This window comes from Cynocephalus volans, chromosome 6, assembly GCF_027409185.1.
Source record: "Cynocephalus volans isolate mCynVol1 chromosome 6, mCynVol1.pri, whole genome shotgun sequence".
NCBI lineage: Eukaryota > Metazoa > Chordata > Mammalia > Dermoptera > Cynocephalidae > Cynocephalus > Cynocephalus volans.
In genome coordinates this window covers 161,515,596-161,537,007 of record NC_084465.1, presented here as the reverse complement: position 1 = coordinate 161,537,007, position 21,412 = coordinate 161,515,596, and the positions used below count along the sequence as shown (strand labels likewise).

At 37.9% G+C, this 21,412-nt stretch overlaps 1 protein-coding gene across 3 annotated transcripts in view; it reads right to left on the bottom strand.

Annotated features, from left to right (window-relative positions):
- PTPDC1 (protein tyrosine phosphatase domain containing 1) overlaps positions 1-21,412 on the bottom strand; it is a 67,308-nt gene that overhangs the window by 11,270 nt on the left and 34,626 nt on the right. The window contains exons 2-6 of one of the 3 annotated variants that reach the window (XM_063099910.1): positions 20,948-21,037; positions 4,330-4,501; positions 2,284-2,364; positions 1,928-2,046; positions 729-866 (exon numbers count right to left, since the gene is read on the bottom strand). In XM_063099910.1, coding sequence (XP_062955980.1) covers positions 729-866; positions 1,928-2,046; positions 2,284-2,364; positions 4,330-4,501; positions 20,948-21,029 — 592 coding nt within the window. In that variant the 5' untranslated portion in view covers positions 21,030-21,037. Of the gene's footprint in view, positions 1-728; positions 867-1,927; positions 2,047-2,283; positions 2,365-4,329; positions 4,504-4,987; positions 5,218-20,947; positions 21,038-21,412 lie in introns of those variants that run through there. The other 2 variants (XM_063099907.1, XM_063099909.1) reach the window with 2 other exon arrangements.

Here is a 21,412-nt window from a genome sequence, read left to right as displayed (position 1 = left end):
TAGTCAGACCAGATGACAATGAAGATTTCAACCCTGAGAACTTTATTTTTGCCCTAATACCAGCACTGTAATGAGATTCTGCTGAATTTTTAAGTAAAATTACTGATTTTTATATAGAATTCTAGGCTCAGATAGACTCTCCTTTGCAAACAAAATCCTTACACGCCCAAAAGTAGAAAGCACATGAGCTTTGGAGTCAGACAGTCTTAGATTTAAATCTCCGCCCTGCCACTTATTAAATGTAGCCAATTACTTAACCTCTCTCAAACTGCAGTTTCTTCAACTCACATTGTTGCTAAAGATTTTAAAAGACAGCAAATGTAAAATGCTTAGAACATAATAGGTTAAATAATGCTGGCTATTTTCACTGTTATTTTGGTTAAGGAAAATTTCATTTTTTAGAAGATATTATGTATTAAAATGAGGTGTTGATTTTTTTTCATGTAAATAGGAAAATCAGAAAACAGAAAGGTCATTTACCTAGTTTTAGAAACTCATCTGTTTTCTAAATATGATGAGCTTTCAGCCCTAAGTCGTTCAAAAATATTCTCACCAACATGTGGTCATTATTACTGTTTAAGATCTCTCAATTATCTTTTATTTACTTTCACTTGACTGTAGAGCTTTGAAAGGATTCTGAAAAAGACTTATCCTTAGAATTAGGAAGTCTTATTTCTTATATGTTTAAATATGCCTACAAGAAAATAAAACCAGCTCCTAGAATTTACCTGTTCGGCCAAGTCCTGCATGGCAATGAACAGCTACTTTTCCTTCTTGTAAGGCAAATGTCATCACCTTAACCATATCTAAGAGGGTGGTAAGAGATGCTACACCGTAATCCTTCCATCCAAAATTGTAGAAATAGACTAGGCCATAAAAAAGAGAAAAGGAAAAAAAAATCAATATACAGAAAAAATATTTGCAAAGACATTTAAAGGAAATGAGTGAATTCATGGAAAGGATAAAGCCGTAAGCCATGTAGATCTCACTGGATATACAGGCCCAAAATAATAGGCTTTTTACATTCCCAGTAAGTTTATTGTTAAACATGTCTCACAAAGCATATTCTTTATTATCTGAGACAGTTCCTGCTGAAACTAAGCCAGAAAAAATTATGGAAAAGTAGAATTACAAATTAATGAAGACAATGATCCACACTAAAGTTACTCAGTTAAAGAAGAAAAGCATACACTCTTGTTTAAGCGTGGAAACATGTCTAAATGGCTGACAGAAGGCTAAAGACAGTATATTTATATATATATATATATGTTTTCTACCTAGCGTAAAAAAAAAAAAAAAGCTGGACACAAACTTCTTAAAAACAAGTTCCAAGATTGTACACGTTTATCCTTTCTAGCCTGGTTTGCATGGCACATATTGAGTGGATTTCATCCCAAAGCTCCTGCAACTAAGGAGCCTCTGGGACTGTCACAAGAAGACTCTCTGGGCGTGCCTGCAGGGGTGGGGCTAGCAGCACTAAAAGCAGGAATGTCCAGGTTCCAGTCCTGACTACCATTTTTAAGCTTTGTGATCTTGGGCAAGTCAGTCACTCTTTAAGCATCTATGGCCTCATGTATAAAATAAAAATAACAACAATATGTTACACAACTGCTTTAAGGATGAAATGGGATAATAGTGTCTGGCATACTGTGGGCATCAACTAAATGTTAACCATTATTATTACAGGGTCTCCTCCCAATATCACTTTCACAGAAAAAAAGAAACTCTGAGCTTTCAGCAGCAATACTAAAGAAGAATGGCAGCATTATTTAAAGTCCAAGTTAGCATATTTTCATTTTCTATGAACCTTATTATAATGTAGCAGGTATTTATTTCCATCACCTTTTTAACCTAAGATCCTAGTCAATAAAGATCTCTGAGTACTGTCCTTGATGATTCAAGGAGAGGAGGGTGGGAAGGAACTTACTGCCAGCCTCCATGAAAGCTTCAGGAAGGTAAGTGAAGCCGCTTTCTTGTTCCAGAGGGCTCCCACAGCTAGCGTGCTCACCAGGGCGCTGCAGGTTGATTATTGTTTTTATGCCATGGCTTAAAGGAAAAAGAGCACTCAGTCATATTGGGAGCTAGCATTTTTTTAAAAAATTAACCATTTTGGGCCTTAATAAAACATTATTAATTACTCTCATAACCTTAATTTCTTATTTGAAATAAGCTCTTCATTGCCTATTATTAAAATGAAAGCTTTTGTCCACTCAAAGGCAGAAGCAATGCAAGAGAAAACATGACAGTTTGCTTACTAGTGTGTGTGAATGATGCAGCATTTACCTGAGGAACTGCTCGATGATGTGGTATCTCTCAAGGAGCTCAGAGGATGGCCGAGCCATGGCCAGGATGTTATCAGTGACCCTGCAGATGGGAGGAGGGACTGGTGAGATGCACAAAACCTAGAATGTCCCCGCTCCAAGGACTGAGAGATGAGTTTTCTATAATTTCAATACCTCTGTAAAGAATATGCTCATACAAATTTGGCTTCAATTTTGCATCATGATTAGAGCTCTAAGCTATCCTGGCTTCTTAAATCCCTGGAAAAAATTCCAGGACATAAAGTATCTGTGGATTCCAGCAAACTGTTTTAAAGGACTCTCAAGAGATTCTAGAGGACATGGTGGAGAAACCTCAGCTGTGGCAAAATTAACAGTCTGGATTAGTTATCCAATGGTTAGTAACTAAATAAGGAAGGCCAAGTGGGAGGCATTTTTAGTTACTCAGCTATATGAACCTCAGTTATCTAAAGTGTTAAATGGGGATAATAAGGCCTGCCTCAAAGGGTAGATATGAGAATTCAATACAATATAGATGTAAAGTCTTTAGCTCAAATCCTGGCATGTGGTTATGAATAAACGCTGAATCATTGTAATTTAGCAAAAAATATGGGCTCTGGAGTCAATCAGGCCTCGTTTCAAATGCTGGCTTTTCTACTTTCTATGAATTAATCTCTCTGGAATTCAATTCTTTTCTAAATGGCACTAAGAACTCACAAGAGTTTTAGGAAGATGAGAGAATAAGTTGACAGTCTAGCCCATAGCCAAATGGATGTTTACGGAATGAATGAGTGGATACAGGCCCAATAAATGGTGTCGCTATTGTTAGGTCTTTGAGCTCTGGCTTCATTCTGTTCTGCTCTAATTTCTCATCAGTGGCCTGGTGAAAGATACATGAGGTAGTCTATTGGAAGTTGTGGGTCCCATGAATCTCAGAGGAATAACAGAGACATTAGATTAATAGTGCAGGATCCAGAAAGACATCTCCCCCTCTGGAACAAAGCATGAAATTTAACATGGTCTCCAAGGTTTAGGACTCCCCAAATTTAATAATACTTAGTATAAGATGAGGGGAGATGTAACTTGAAGGCGGCAGACATGAAAAAGACTCGTGGTTTAGTCAACAGTAAAGCAAAAATATCAATGTGACCTTAAGCTACATTGTCAGAAAATTTCTTGTCTATGCCTCAGGAATAATGTTTGCTTCTTTATACCACTCGTGTAATAGTGAAAGACCAGAATATGATCTGTGGAGAGCAGTCATGGCAGTGGACCCCAGATTGCACCACTGCAGATGTACCCAGAAAATTTAATACAAAGAAGTACAGATTGCAAGTTAGATAAGCTGGCTGGCAAGTATCTAGTTTAAAAATGGCTTCTTGCTCTATAAAATAATTTACTACTAGAATTCTTTAAACAGTGAATTCCTCTAGTGTGTTTCAAATATGATTTGATTTAAAGGTATACCTGACTAGTTTACTGTTACTAATAAAAAGCAGTATGATTCAAGAATGGTATTAATTGCACTTCCACACCGTATATAATGCAAGCATCTTATGTCTGTCTACTGAGCTGAATACTTGTACCACTTCTATGAAGGCAGACCACAGTATGTTTGTGTGAAAATGTGTCCTTTCATACAGAATATAGTAACAACATAAAAGTGAAGCTAAAGCTTGTTTGTATGAAGCTGAAAAACTACATGTGTACCTTACAATTTTCTCAAACTTACAGCCGAGCATTTTTCTTATTTCTAGCAGTTTCTGAAATTTAAGAGCTATCTAATGACCCATTTCCTTATAATATTTTACATTCATCATTTCACTTAATTAAAACAACCCCCATGGTTTTGGTTTTCTTCTATTTGACAGATGAGGAAGCTGAGGTTAGCTAGGCTGAACTCACACAGTTGGTACAGGGCAGAGCAGGACCGAGGCGAAGTCCTGACTTCCAGGCCCCACACTGCTCTTTGCATAGCTCCTGCCTCGGGCTCACACACATCTTCCTTCCTTTACCCCACCCAGCTGCAGAGACCACCAGGACCATTTACCAGGATGAGTAGACTCCCTTGATGGCTTGCTCCTGCTCACTCCAGCGGGCTGGGTTCTCGTACTTGCATGCTCTGCCACCACACGCCATGGAACACGCCACATGCCCAGGAATGACATGCCGTAAGCGCTCGCCTACTTTTGTGTACTTTGGTGTTGGACGTCCTGCATTTCCTAGAACATACAAGGAAGGGAAGATTCAAAATTCCATTCTCCAAATGGAACAGTAACATGGGAAACAGCTTCCATTTTATCTCAGCATAGTAGAGGACAAGTTGATGTTAAAACCCCTAAATCAAGTCAAGAAAATAAAACTGTTTCCTTTTCATCTACATGCACTCTCTCTTAATATTAAAAAAGCTTTCACATACAATAATGTTTACGCATCATATTGGTAATGAAGAGGAAGAAACTAAAAGCAGATCTTTTACAAGTGGATGAGTTTAATTCAAAAACTGCATTTTTAATGAAAAAACACAAAACATTTGGTAATCTTAACTCATCTTACATATCCACTAAAATTCTTAGCATAACTGACAGTAAAAAGTATAACATAGAATTGACTGTCAATATTTAAAAGGGAATAAGCACAACACAGCCTACTCACATTCCCTAAATTTAAGTACAAAGGTGTGGCAAATTATAGGAAGAAAGAGAGCTTTACTTTTTCTCTCAGGTAAAGTTGGGTTTCCCTCGGCATGGCTGACGGAGGACACAGCCACCATCACCTGGAAAGAGGATGAGGACAGCAGCTTCGTGGCTGAGCCAGACCTGTGCCGGGCCTGTTGCAGTTGCACAACCGCATCCGAGGTGGAGTGCCGGCGGCCCTGGAGAAAGGAACTGAGGAAATGCATGGCTGAGGGCCAGTGGGGTGAGTCCCGCACCTGCATGGCACTGGGCTCCAAGGAGGCAAGAGCTGGCAGCAGGGTGAAGTCAGTCCTGGCTTGCTCAGTGAGGAAGTTACACGGAGATGGGAGCGCTGCTCGGTATGATCTAAGAACTATTCAGGATAGGCTGACTCGTTGCCATAGTAACAAACAAAGAAACTACTGATTCCCACTTAGATCTGAACAGGCAAAATCCTGTACGAACGAATTATGTTTTGGACAAATTATTCAAATATAGGGAGGAATAATATGCGTTTTAAGTAGATTATTCCTAAATCTAGACTACTCTTATTTTGTTTCTCTTAAGTACGTAACAAATCTGACTGCTCAAAGAATTATCCCAAAATATTTTAATGAATTTAGAGAAATGTCTTCGTGACACAAACACTGCCTTTTACACACACATTAAAAGATTTATATTCTGTTATTCCTTTTATAGCTATTCTCCAGATATTTTGAAAATGATTCTTTCTACTCCTCTCTGGGACAGGCTGGATAAAAGTTAATTGTAATAAAGGAGAATAAGCTAGATACCTTATACCATTATTAAAAGATCAATTTTACATAATCTACTCCCCCACCCCCATATTTTCTTGATAGAACTGCTAAAGAAACACTTGGATAGAACAAATACAGACATTTTTAGAGCTGATATAAATGAAGACATTTAATTTCATATTTTTATTTCCAGAATATAAAAACCCAATTCTTGGTTATGCTTCTATTGGGTAGTTATAGTAGCAATGCTTCTCAAAAACTCAAAAGACACAATTCTCTGCCATTTGTTGCTATGAAGAAAAAAGAAGCCTCAATAATGTCTTGGCGGGGGCATTTGAAGAAAATTCACTAAGTATTACATTTTTTAAGGAACTGAATGAGGAGGAGTTTGCAACTTGAGGATAAAAGATGTAAAGAAAACAGAAACTGCAACCAGCACCAATAGGCTCATTGTCCGCCTCCTCCCTTGTTAATGTCAGGCTGCGCCTGCACTCACTCACGCTCACTCTCTCTCTCTGCACAAATGGTATTTCAGTTGTGTGCAGACAGAAGCAAACTACTGCCATAGATAAGGCTCTTTTCCATTTTGCTTTATTTTAAAGATTACTAATGCTGTAAATGAGCTACTTTCAAAGTTCTGCCCCATCTCCCCAACAATATACACTTTTGTCAAATAAGAGAGACAGAGAAGCCCAATTTGGTGCCCAAGTTCCTACTCCATGTGTAATATCATGCCTTTGTTATTTAGTACATAGCCATAAAAAAAAAACCTTTTTAATGTCACCAATCCAGAAAGCATAGCTTCCCTTGTCTGGGCAAATGATCTGAGGAATATTCTAGGCAAGGCCTGTATGACCCTCAGGGCAACACGGGAACAGAAGCTGCACAGAGGTTTGTATGAGAGAAAAGCACAAAAGATATGGCAGGAAAGCAAGGTAGAACCTGACAGCAGCAAGCCCCTAAATGCTCAAATAAGGAGTTGTATGTTTGCTGTCTGGGTAATGAGAGTCTGAGAAGGTTTCTGGGCGTCTCTGTGCTTCCAAGTGGGTGGCATTTAGAGAGGTTAACACAGCCCTGGAGATACACGGGTGGGAAGCCCATGCAGTGGCCTGGATAGGAAAGAGACTGTGTGGATGGGGGACACTTCTGGGGTGGACTGCCATGGTGCTAGAGGACAGGGAGCTGGAAGTGATGCTGGGACTCCAGCTCAAGTGAGCAGTGAGATCCTGCAACTAGTTACCACGGGAGTCCTTGCACAGAAGGTGAGAGAAATTGGCAAGCTCCATTTGAGAGGCAAGGTATTTAAGGCAACAACTAGGAGGTCTCAGCCAGTGTGTGATGCCTGAAGAACTGGCATCTAAGGATGTCTACAGAGGAAAGTCAAAAGTGACTCTGCTTTTAATTGTACTGAAAAGGAAAACTAATTTGATAAGGTGTAGGGCTTATTTGACTAAGTTAAGGAAGAAATGGCTTATATATCACCACAAGAATAATTTCTGCTGTGAAATCTTGAGAACTGGACTGCCCTCCAATAAACACATAACAACTGAGCTGACCCATGTAACTACACAGTCAGCGTCTAAGGAAGTCACACCTGATACAAACAATCTGCAAGGTGAAAGCAGACCTCTCGGCATGCTCACTCAGTGTTCCCAACAATAAGGCACTGGGAATACACCTTGCATTGATCTGACAGAGGAAGTTAAACTTTGCCCACCTATGGGAGTGAGAGATGGACACATACACTTTCACTTCCCCACTTGTCTAAAGAGTTGCTCTAAAACTACGCCTTGGCAAAATGCCCAATTCACAGCACAATCCTCTCTCTCCTCTTTGGTGGCTGGCCAATGGGGGACAATTCATTTTTTAAAACTAGTTTTATTTATGCCACAAATAGCTTTACAATAGGGAAGTGTACCTTCAGTCCCCATCCACCACTCTAGACTCATGTCCCTTCCCATCCTTGTCCACATACATGTGGATTTTCTGCATATTTGTAATCACACTCCAAATACATCTTTTCTTGCCTTTTCCAATTGTGTAGGAACACTTTGCCATTTTGCTTTTGTCTTCCCATAATTTTCGTTTAATGGAAGTACATCAAGCCGATGCATCATAATTTACCCAATCATTCCTTAGCTGCTGGAGATTTAGGCTATTATCACTTATTTTTATTTTAAAATAAGACATTATTAAATACTTTCAGGACTAGAACCTTTTTATTTCTGTCTCTCCTTCAGTAAATTCCTAGGAATGATATCACTGATGAGTAAAATTAATTTTCAAAGCTCATATTTTTACTTAGTTGGATCTTTACATGTTTGAAGAACCAAGTATGAGGGAGCTGAAAGAAGGAACATTTTTAGTAACTCAATGCAGACTTGTTCTGGGGTCAGAGAGAAATACAGCATTAAAATAAGGATAAAGAGATGCCACCTCTGGTAAGTTTTTGTGCCAACCTCCTTTACACCAGCAATCTCATCATCTCCATCATTTGTGGACTTCTAAGCACACCTTTTTTATTAACAGCATATAGCCAAAAACAATCATGCGAACAACTTTAAAGGGATCATTTCCTTTTGCATTTCCCTGATGACTAGTGATGTTGAGCATTTTTTTCATGTACCTGTCGGCCATTTGTATGTCTTCCTTTGAAAAATGTCTATTCAGCTCCTTTGCCCATTTTTTAACTGGGTTATTTGTTTTTTTTACTGTGTAATTGCTTGAGTTCCTTGTATATTATGGATATGAATCCCTTGTCGGATGCATAGTTAGCAAAAATTTTCTCCCATTCTGTAGGTTGTCATTTTACTTTGTTGATTGTTTCCTTTGCTGGGCAGAAGCTTTTTAGTTTGATATAGGCCCATCTGTTTTTTCAAATTTTGTTGCTTGTGCCTTCAGGCTCATGTTCACAAAGTCTGTGCTCAGTCCTAGTTCCTGAAGTGTTTCACCTATATTTTCCCTTAGTAATTTTACAGTTTCAGGTCTTATTTTTAAGTCTTTAATCCATTTGGAGTTGATTTTAGTATATGGTGAGAGATGCATATGTCTAGTTTCGTTCTTCTGCATATGGATATACAATTTTCCCAGCACCACTTATTGAAGAGGAAATCTTTTCCCCAATGTAGGTTTTTGATGCCTTTGTCAAATATCAGATGGCTGTAAGACTGCAGTGTGATTTCCGGGTTCTCTATTCTGCTCCACTTGTCTGAGTGTCTACTTTTATTCCAGTACCATGCTGTTTTGGTTACTATAGCTTTGTAGTATAATATGAAGTCAGGTAGTGTTATGCCTCTGGCTGTATTTCTTTTGCTCAGGATTGTTTTGGCTATTTGGGGTCTTTTGTTGTTCCATATGAATGTTAAGACTGTTTTTTCCATTTCTGTGAAGAATGCCATTGGTATTTTGATGGGGATTGCACTGAATCTGTAGATTGCTTTGGGTAGTATAGACATTTTCATAATGTTAATTCTTCCAATCCAAGAGCATGGAATGTCTTTCCATCTTTTTGTGTCTTCTTTAATTTCTTTCAGTAGTGGTTTTTAGTTCTCATTGTAGAGATCTTTCACCTCCACATTGAGATATCACCTCGCCCCAGTTAGACTGGCTATAATAAAAAAGACAGAGAATAACAAATGCTGGCAAGGGTGTGGAGAGAAGGTAATGCTCCTACACTGCTGATGGGACTGTAAATTAGTACAACCACTAAGGAAAACAGTATGGAGGTTTCTCAAACAGCTACAGATAGACCTTCCATACGTTCCAGCAATCCCACTTCTGGGTATATACCCAAAGGAAAGGAAATCATCATGTCAAAGGGATACATGCACTCCCATGTTCATCACAGCTTGTTTACAACAGCCAAGATATGAAACGAACATAAATGTCCATCAATGGACAATTGGATAAGCCATAAAAAAGAATGAAATTCTCCCATTTCCAACAACATGGATGAACTTGGAGAAACTCATGTTGAGTGAAATAAGCAAAGCACAGAGGAATAAATACTGCATGTACTCACTCACAAGTGGGAGCTAAGAGTGAAAGAAGGAAGGAAAGAAAGACCACAGTGGTGTGTTGGACTTGCAAAGCGAGAGAGCACTCCTAGGGATACAAAGGGGAGTGAGGGAAAGGAGAATGGGGACAGAGGTCGGGGATAACTGAGTGGGGGACATGGGGTATAATTGCAATTTGTGGTAATGGGCATGACACCAGTATGGATCTGGCCACCACATCTTGGGCACAAGTGATGACAATCAGCTTTGTATCTCATGAATATTCACAACCAATAAAAATATTTTTTTAATTAAAAAAATTTTTTAAATAAAGGGATCATTTTCTAATTCTTAGGTAGATTAAAAGATTTTATACTTGTACCAAACTGGTCTCTCTTTTTGTATTCTTTTCAAAATACTTCTTATTTTATTAATTTTGTGGATCAATTTTGTTATATATACGCACACTTTTGGTTCCACATCTGTAAGAAAGCATATTTGTTTTGCCACTTAAAAACCAATGGAAAAATTTAATTGGGATGAATTATAAACAGCTAATAATGAACTGTTTCAGACTCTTAGCAATAACATTTTATTTATTTATTTATTTATTTATTATTATTTATTATTTATTATTTATTTATTATTTATTATTTATTATTTATTATTTATTATTATTTATTTATTTATTTATTTATTTATTTATTTATTTATTTATTTATTTATTTATTTATTTATTTATTTATTTATTTTTAAAAGATGACCGGTAAGGGGATCTTAACCCTTGGCTTGGTGTTGTCAGCACCAGGCTCACCCAGTGAGCGAACTGGCCATCCCTATATGGGATCCGAACCCGTGGCCTTGGTGTTATCAGCACCGCACTCTGCCGAGTGAGCCACTGGCTGGCCCTTAGCAATAACATTTTAAACTTTATTTAAAATCACCAACAGGAAAAAATAGAAGCCTTATCTTTCAATAAACAAAAGCAGGAGACTATTTTAATTTCCATTTCCTGTTTACAGGAAATGGAAATACTTTAGAGTGAGAATAATTTTATGAAAGTCTCTCCTCTCAACAGACAAGTAAAAGGTAAAGAGCTTTTTAAAATGGAGGCTGCAGAAAACGTCTTTATAACTTCACTATCATAACTACAGTCACACTTCTCTACTTTTCTTCTTCCTCCACAGTTATAACTTATTTGCAGGCCACAAGAAAGAACACTACTGTTATTTTCCCACTTACCTGCTAATAACTGATCTATTTTTTCTTCCTCTGATAATGTATCTTTCTAAATTCATAGGAAAACAATTTTCAGTTTTCTATTTCTCATGAATATAAAATCACAGGGGAGCATGCCTCAGCTCCTGTCTTACTCTCCCCACTACTTCCAAATATGCTATGTCTAGTACAAAGCATGCTCCAAGAAAAAGTAGGAAAATAATACAAAAGGTAATCCACACAACCAATCTTGTCCTCCCCTGGGCTCCTGGAATCATCCCTGCAGGAGAGGCCTCTCTCAAAGCATAAAGACAATTGGTGCAGCACTGGAGTCTCTAGACCATAACACCTTGTGGCGACTGGCCTGTTTGCAGACAGGCAATCAGACAGAACCAAATTCAGAATGATAGGTAAGGAACCAAATGAGAAATTGATCACTGCAAATGGGAAATTATCCACACTTGTGATAAGCACAATAAAAACACACACACAAAACCCCACTAAAAGGTTCCAATGAGTACTAAGACGTTTCCTCTTTAATTTTTCCAAGTTGGAGGTTAAAACAATGAGAAGCATAAGCAGATCTGGAGCACCAAGAACTGGTAATTTCCTTCTAAACTCATGATTTTGGAAAGTACTAACTACTTCCTATTTAAACAAACTCATATAACAATAGACCCAAGAATGCTGTGGGAGCTATAAGTCCATCTATTCACATTCTTAAATCCACAAAGGAGCCACTTCCAGAAATTCAGCTATAAAACTGATTTTCCAAGCCTCACGTTTTCCACTTTTTGTGACAGAAGGATCACTTCTCATAGGGCAAGTAACTATTCAACTGCTGGCTCAAAATGTTTTCTAATGTTGAGTCAAAATCCATTTCTCTATAAACATTTGTTCTAGTCCTTCCCTCTGAAAATAGAAAATAAAACATCACTTGGACTTGAAAGGTTTTCAAATCTCTGAAGACAGAACTTCTCTAAGACATCCCCCTATTTGGACTAAATCTTCCCAGTTTTTCAAACATTCCTGTCCTTCACTATAATTCCACTTCTTCTGAGGCCCCTTTTTCTACTCCTTCAAAGATAAACCTCTAAAAAAAAGCTGACTGCATATGCCATCTCCATTTGTCACCCTTTCACCTCCAGCATGTTCAGCTCTTGCATCTACTTCCACTCTCCACTGAAATTTGCTCTTGGTTAGGTCTTCAATTGACATAGGAGGGGCTCGGTGTCCATGGGTTCACGTTTCTGGACACAACTCTTGGGTTTCAAGCCACTCCTTGAGGTCTCAGGCCCCTTCTCTAGGCTTTCCACTAGAGGAAAGTTACTGTTGCTTGTTAGACTTCTTTTCAGCACAAACATGGGGAAATTGAGACCACAAGGGGCTGGCTTATGCAAATCCAGTGGCTGGGCTTACTCAGTAGAAAGGGTTATATAACCCTGGTAGCCAAGGATGCTCAGTAGAGTGGAATTTATCCTTTGAATGACCTTCCACTAGAGGTGCTAAAGAGCACAGAATATTCTTGAATACATCTGGTATATAAGATAAGATTTGACTAATGAACATGCTCCAAAAAGAGGCAACGGGGCATATGCAAGACTCTGTTATATAATAGGGAACCACTCCCTTAACTGAGTATTCATTAGATAACATGAATATGTATTAGATGAAAAACTATCAATGCTGAATCCCAGCAGAAGGCAGGGTTGCTGCTCATTTTCCTGGGGCCAACCTACACTTCACTGGCTGAGATGTTTACTTTTGTGTTAAACTTACTTTTAGTGGTTGCTACTCACTCTCTCGAGCCAGCCAACACTCTGTACTAAACTTTAAGTCTGTATTTTTTACTTTTGTATTAAACTTGGTGTGGGCCCTGCTCAGTCTTTGCAACTAGGCTGCACTTTCTCTGTGAAGTCTATATTTCTTATTGTTACATTAAACCTGTTCTCACTTTCTACTGTGACTCTGCTCTTGAATTCTTTCCTGTGATGGAGTCAAGAATCTGGTAAGAGGATGCGGTGGGTTGAGGCCAGATACCAGGCCTCCCAGACCCTCTCATCTGACATCACAATGGCCTGTTTGAAGGTAGACTCTTTATAGTTCATGTCTAATTTGACTGCTGAGCAGCATGCAACACAGTTGAACACTTTAGTTTTAACTTTTAAATATCTTTAAGAGGGTTTTGTTTTTTACTTTGAATCAACCTCAAACTTAGAGAAAATTTGCAAATATAGTACAAAGAATATTTTTTCTTGAACTACTTGAGACTAAGTTGCAGACATGCTGCTCCATTACTCCAAACAATTTAGTGTACGTTACCTACAAAGACATTGTCCACAATACCCCCAAATCATAAAATTACAATTGAAATATTACTACTTGCCCTCTATCCTCAGACCTCACTCAAGCTTCACAGATTAGTCCAATAATGTTCCTTACAGTAAAAGGGTCTAGTTGAGAGTCACGTGCTGCATTTAGTCGTCCTGTCTTCTTCATCTGTTTCACTCTAGAACAAGGTCTTAAGTCTTTCCTTGACTTTGATGACACTGACAGTTTTGAAGAGTACAGGCCAGTTATTTTGTAGAATGTCTCTCAATTTGGGTGTGTCTGCTTCCTGATGATTAGATTCAAGAACCTAATTCATGATTAGATTCATTAGTGAAGAATGGCATTTAGAAACCAATGTCTATGTCTCATTGCTACCAGGCCCTCTCAGGGCACAGAGTTAATGGCTAATGATGTTGAACATCTTTGCATGTGCTTATTGGCCATTTGTATATCTTTTTAGAGAAATGACTATTTGAGACCTTTGCCAATTTTTGAAGTGGGTTGCTTAGTTTTAGGCACTTTTTATATATTTTGGGTATTAATCCCTTATTAGATATGTGATTTGCAAATAGTTTCTCCCATTCTGTAGGTTGCCTTGCCACTCTGTTGATAAGCATAAGTTTTTAATTTTGATGGAGTCCAGTTTACCTATTTTTTTCTTTTGTTGTCTGTGCTTTTGGTGTCATATCCAAGAAATCACTGCCAAATCCAATGTCATGAAGCTTTTCCTCTATGTTTTCATCTATGAGTTCTATACTTTTAGTTCTATGTTTAGGCATTTGATCCATTTTGAGTTAATTTTTGTATATGGCATAAAGTAAGGGTCCAACATCATTCTTTTGTATGTGGATATCCAGCTTTCCTAGCACCATTTGTTGAAATGGCAGTGCTTTACCCATTAAATGGTCTTAGCAGCCTTGTCAAAAATCACTTGACTATACATATATGTGAGGGCTTATTTCTGGGTGCTCTATTTTATTTCACTGGTCTGTATGTCTGTCTTTATACCGGTGCCATACTGTTTTGATTACTGTGGCTTTGTAGCAAATTTTGAAATCAGTAAGTGAGTCCTCCAACTTTGTTCTTCTTTTTCAAGTTATTTTAGCTATTTGGGAGTCCTTTGAGATTCCTTATGAATTTGGGGATGAATTTTTTTTTTATTTCTGCAAAAGCCATCAATGGGATTTTAATAAGGATTACAATTGAATCTGTAGATCATGTTGAATTGTACTAACACCTTAACAATATTAACCAAGGTCATGGATTTGGATCCCCATACTGGCCAGCCTCCAAAAAAAAAAATCACCCAACAATACTAAGTCTTCTAATCCATAAATATGGGATGTCCTTACATTTACTGTATTTAGATCTTTAATTTCTTTCAGTAATGCTTTGTAGTTTACAGTGTTGCAAGCCAAGAATACTAGGGCCCCAAGTGTCCTCATTCCACCTCATTTGTAGGTCAGAGGTTCCACACTCAGGCAAGCCAAGAAGATCAGAAGCTACTGCCCTTGCTCAGCTTACAAAGCACGGGTATCATTCAGAGAGATGGGCTGCTGTCCCTGCCCCAAGTTCCAGAGCCACGGCTAGATTTCGCCCAGAGGGAAAAGCAGGCCTTAAAAACAAACTCTGAAGCTCTCCCCAAAGAAACTTTCTTTATCTGAAACATAGTGGGGGGAAGTTCAAGCCTAAGGATGCTCTCAAAAACTGTGGAGGCTTTGGTGTCAAGCAATTAAGAGGAGCTTGGTAGCTTCATGAGAGCAACAAGCTAAACTAGATTGTTGATTAGGTAGCTTACTGGAGAGAAGCAAAGAAAGAAGCACTCTCGAGGACTGAGAACAAACCTCAAACACTGGTCTCAGAGACTACCACTGCCAAAACTTAATTGGATCAGACTGTGGAGCAACAGATGCTCCAGAGCTTTGTCAAAAACAACATCATGATCAGCAGGCATTAGTGAAACCTAACAGCCAGTGCATTAACAATTGAGGGAGACAACTTAACAGAGAGATAGGTGAAAGGCAGAGAGAAAGACAGCCCTGCTAATATCACTGTCGTCTCACAGTGACTGTGTTTGCTTGGCCAACGCCATGCCCCCTGAGGAGTCACATCAAAGGCTTCAAACTATGGAGAAAACAGACTCCACTAAGATGGTCCAGTCAAGTCTTTAAACAAATAGAAAGCAAACAACAATAAAAACAAGCCTGGAGAGGTGAGAGGGGAATCACGGGAATCAGCATCTAGAGGTGCTAAAACATACTACCTAAAATGTCCAGTTTTCAACAAAAAATTATGGGACAGGGAAAGAAACAAGAAAGTGTTACCCATACACAGGAAGAAAAGCAGTCAACAGAAACCACCTGTAAGAGAACCCAGATATCTGATATACCAAAGACTTCAACACAACCGTTAAAAATATGTTCAAAGCACTAAAGGAAACCATGCTTAAAGAAGTAAAGGAAGCTTGATGACAATGTCTCAACAGATAGAGAATATCAATAAAGAGATGGAAATTATAAAAAAAAAAGGAAATGGAAATTAAGAAGTTGAAAAGTACAAAAACAATAACAAATTCACTAGAGGGGTTCAGCAGCAGATTTGAAGTGGCAGAAGGAAGAATTAAAGAAATTGAAGACAGATTGATAGAGATTATGTACTCTGAAGAACAGAGAAAATAAATAATGAATAAAAATGAACAGAGCCACAGAGAAATATGGGACACCACAAGTGTACCAACATACACATAATCTATGTATGAAAAGGAGAACAGAGAAAGGAGTAGAAGAAATATGGCTTAAAACTTCCCAAATGTGATTTAAAAAAAAAATTAACCTATACATCCAAGAAGTTCAACAAACTCCAAGAAGGATAAACACAAAGAGATCCCTGTAAAGACACATCACAGTAAAAATGCTCAAAGACAAAGAGGAAAATGGCTTGTCGTGTACAAGGGAACCTCAAAGATTAATAGCTGATTTTTTATCAGAAACAATGGAGACCAAAAAGCAGGGGGAGTGGTGACATATTGAAAGTGTGGAAAACAAAACACTGTCAACCAAGAATCTTATATCCAGCAAGATTATCTTTCAAAATTGAAGAGGAAATAAAGGTATTACCAGATAAACAAAAAACAGAGAATTTATTGCTAGTAGACCCATCTTAAAAGAAATACTAAAGGAAGTTCTTCAGTTGAAAGCAAGTTACCCAAGATGGTAATGTGAGCCCACATGAAAGAAAGGACACTGGTAAATTACAAAAGACATATAAAGATATTATAAGTATAATATAAAAGACTAATTATAGGGCAGTATAAATGTGTATTTCTTCTTCTTCTTTTGAATGATTTAAAAAGGATTGTACAAAACGCTATTATGTAATTGCACTGTTGGGCCCATAACATATAGAAATATAATCTATATGACAATAAATACAAATAAGGTAGGTGAGAGTACAATTGTATTGAAGTAAGGAGGTGACTCAAGATAACTCAAATTCATAAGAACAAATGAAGAAAACTAGAAAGAGCAATAAGGAAAGTTAATATAATAAACTAGTATTCAAGGTATAAAAACAACTCTTGCAGCTCAACAATAAAAAGACAAATAACTCAATTTAAAAATGGGCAAAGGATCTGAATAGATATTTCTTCCAAGAAGACATACAAGTGGTCATAAGCACATGAAAAGATGCTTATCGTTAGTCATTAGGAAAATGCAAATCAAAATCAGAGTTTGGCAGTTCCTCAAAATGCTGAATAAAGTTACCACATTTTGACCCAGCAATTCCACTTCGAGGTATATCCCTAAAAGCAATGAAAAAATACTTGTGCACAAATGTTCATAACAATATTATTCATAGTAGCCAAAAGCAGAAATAACCCAAGTGTCCATCAACCCAAATGGATAAACAAAATGTGGTATATCCATATAATGGAATATTATTCAACAATAAAATGGATGAAGTACTGATACATGCTACAACATAGATAAATCTTGAAAACATTACAATATTATGTTAAGTGAAAGAAGGCAGGCACAAAAGACCACACCTTGTGTTATTCTGTTCATATAAAATGTCCTGAATAGGCAAGTCCATAGGGACAGAAAGTAGATTAGTGATTGCCAGGGACTAAGGAGAGGATGGAATGGGAACTGACTGCTAGCTGGAATAGGATTTCTTTTTGGTCTGATGAAAATGTTTGGTATTTACATGGTGGTGATGATTGTATAGTCATGTGTATACAGTAAAAACCACTGACTACTTTAAAGGGGTGAATTTTGTGGTATATAACTTATTTCTCAATAATAAAAAAATGGGCAAGTGATTTGAATGGGTATTTCTCCAAAAAAGATATCATAATGGTCAATAAACACGTGAAAAGATGTTCAACATCCCTAATCATTAGAAAAATGCATACTAGAACTACAGTGATACCATTTCACACCTGGCTATAATAAAAAAATCAGATAAGAAACGTTGAGGAGAATGTAAAGAAATGGGAGCCTTCAAACACTGCTGGTGAGAATGTAAAATGGAGCAACCACTTTGGAAAACAGTCTGGCAGTTCCTCAAGTGATTAAACAAAGAGTTACCATATGACCCAGCCTTCTACTCCTAGGTATATACCCACGAAAAATGAAAACATATGTCCACCCAAAAACTTATACACAAGTGTTCAAAGTAGTATTACTTATAATAGCCTAAAAAGTGGAAACAACCCAAATGTCCAACTGATAAATGCATTAAAAAATGTCATATATCTATAAAATTGTGTTGGTGGGCTGAGCAGAGACTTCCCATTCCCCATGAGGTAGAATTCAGCAGTGCTTCATTTTCCCTGCCAGGGTAGTGTCATCAAGGTCTACCTGTGAGCTAAGCCTCTGCCAGCAACAAGTCTTAACAGCTGGTTTGAAACATGGTTAGTCAACACTAGGCTCACCATTCCTTCTATGTCAGTGGGACCCACTGGTGACCTGAACCTCCATCCCCACCCAGCACAAGAGACCAAACAAGGCAATACAAGTTGGGGTAAGTAAGCACTCTATTTTCCCCCAAACTTTGGTCTCAGTGAGCCCATGGGGAGACAAACCTCTACATCCAACTGGCAGCAACAAGACTAAACAATGCAGTGTGAGGCAGGGCTAGCTGGCAGTCCTGTCTCCACCCACATTGACCCCAGTGTCAGTGGAGCCCAGAGAAAATCTGAGCTTCCACTCCACTTGCCATCGGTAAAGCAGAAGGAGTTGGTATGAAGCAGGGCAGTCGACACCCCCTTCCCCACCCCCCTGGTGTCATGACAGGGTCCAGTAGGGAGCTGAGCCCCAACTCTACCTGGTGTTCACAAGGAGGAAAGAGTCAGTGGGTGGTGGGATACTGATACTGTTGGGCATTTGTCCCTGAGTAATGAAACCTCATCCACACACAAAACCTGTACACAAATGTTCAGAGCAGCTTGACTCACAATAGCCCTAAACTGGAAACAGCCAATTGCAATGTACTGACCTTTTTTGGATCCCAATTCAAACAAATATGTACGAGGCTACTTCAAAAAGTTCACGGAAAGATTCATATTAACTTTTAATTCTATTTTTCCACAAACTTTCTGAAGTACTCTCATGTATACATAAATGTTAAATATATAAATATATTTATGAGCTATTTCTATGAGTCAAAAATGTGAACAGTTTAGATATCTGATTATATTAAGCAACTGTCAGTTATTTTAGTTACGGTGATGATGATGTGACTATTTAATGAATAAAATGATGTGATGCTTTGAGTTTGCTTCAGAGTAATATGGATACAGGGGAAGCGAGTGGAGGAAGTGACTGGAATTATTAAAGCTGGGTGATGGTACATATTTGAGGGATGGTACTTATATGGGGGATGATACACACATGGGGATCTTTATTTTATTCTGAATACTTTTGTGAAGATTTTACATTTTCCATAATTAAAGTTATTTTTTTAAAGTAATAGAACCAAGACTTAAATCTAGGTCTGCCTCATCCCAAAGCTAGGTTTTGATGAGTTTTCTATTTTCCTTTACAAATAAATTAAATACTTTATTTATGTACTCGTCCAATTAAGTTGTCCCATGATTCATTAGATAACATTTTAAAAATACTTCCAATCCTAAAACCTAATAAAGTATGACTGACCTCCTTTATTGATGAGATACACATTAAGGAAGTTACATATAAAGTAAACTTTATTTTTCTAGATATTTTCCTAATTAAAAATTAGCTACATTTATAAAATTAGGAAAATTTTAATAAAAAAATGTCTTTTGGATAGGTAAAAATCAGCTTACCTGTAGATCACAATAGAGATGGTACAACCTTTGTGGGGGCACTTGGAAAGGTACAGAGTTTTTTGGGTTGTCACCAAAAGCTGGGGACACTACTGGATTTAGTGGGTGGTGGCAGGGATGCTAAATGTCTTCAACCCTCAGGGCTCTCCTGTACAATGAAGAGCTGCCCCATCCCAAAAGCCACTGAGAAATGCCAACTAAGAGGTAGCATTCCAACAGAAGAAAGAATAAGGACAAAGATTCCTCTGACTCTTAGACTTGTTGGCTGGAGAGTTACTTAGGGTAAGAATTCATTATTCTACAAGAGAAGCAGCAAGTAGACACCATCACTGCATTTGTTTCAGATAGCACTTCTTTCTAAAACCAGGGAAACTAACATATAGTAAGTCTGGCACATAGAATTGTCTACAAATGCTTGTTACAAGTAGTATTAGCGTTAGTGCCTCTAGAGTCAGACACAACAAAGGCGAATGAAGGAGGATCCACAAGGATCTGTAATTCAGACGAGCAGAAGCGGGAAACACCAGGTTTCTTGATGAAAGAGAGCTCCCCCTGGTGGAGTGGTCAGATTCCTACAAGAACGCAATCGTTTGAGAACCGATTGTTCCCAGCAAACATTGAACCTCCAATACCTTTAGTTAAATCCTTCCTCCTTTACTCTTCCTTCTATCATCTTAGCCACTTAGGGAAGAAATCCTTCAAAGTTCCATATAAAGTAGGACTAAAGTGAACTTAGGCAAAACCCAGAGTGGGCAGTTAGAAAACTGCAAGGGGTACTGCCAAGAAAAATTACCCAAGGTCTTCCTTGGCTAACTGCTGGTGATGGCAGCAAGATCAGCAATGCAAAAGCAAAATCAGCATGGCTTGCAGCTCAGAACCTGTGGCAGAAAGAGTGAGGGGGAACTGTGGCAGTAAGAATCCAAGTCACAGCACTCTTCCTTGCCTGGGGTGCCATATAGCGATCACAACAGTGTGGGAAGGTGAGAGAGAAGAGAAAAAACACCGGTAATAGGACTGGAGTGCTTTTAAATGTGCTTTATAAGTGATACTTGCCAGTAATGAAAGGAGAAAGAAATGAAAGGCTGATTCACAAATGCGTTTGACAATAGGGACAAACACACAATCTCAGTCTCAGATTATAATGGAGACATTGTTTGCAACATTCCTTCTTAAAAGGCAAGAGTCATTATTGAGGATTCTGAAAACGAATTCTATCAGGCCAAAACAGTAAGGAAGTAAGAATAAAAAGGTAAGTTAAACCTGCAACTTGGGATTCCAGTATGAAAAATAGAGCCTTTTCTTTCATGTCCATTCACATGGTTATTTTTATTAAACACCAGTTTGCACAGAGACAAAAAGTATATTAAACAGATACTACCTTTCATATTTGCAGCATACCCACTGTTATTCACCAAACTGGAATATGGTGGTTCATTTTGAGGCAAGACTCCTGCAGCCATGGTAGCGTCTGTTGGGGGAAAAAAAATTTTTTTTGAATCTATGCTTTGAAAATTTGCATTTACTAGTTACCCATTATATGCTAGACTTCTGCTGTCCAATATGGCAGTCATTAGCTAAGTGGCTACTGATACTTGAAATGTGCTGCTGTTAAGTCTAAAACATAAGATTTTGAGGACTTAGTAAAAACAAACAAACAAAAAAAGAATGCAAAATATTTCATTAATGATATTTTACAGTGATTACACACTGAAATGATATTTTTGATATATTGGGTTAAATAAAATATATTATTAAAATTAATTTCCCAATTCTTTTTTTTTTTTTTGCTACTAGAAAACCTAAAATTCAATACATGGCTCACATGAGCTAGACAGTAAGTACA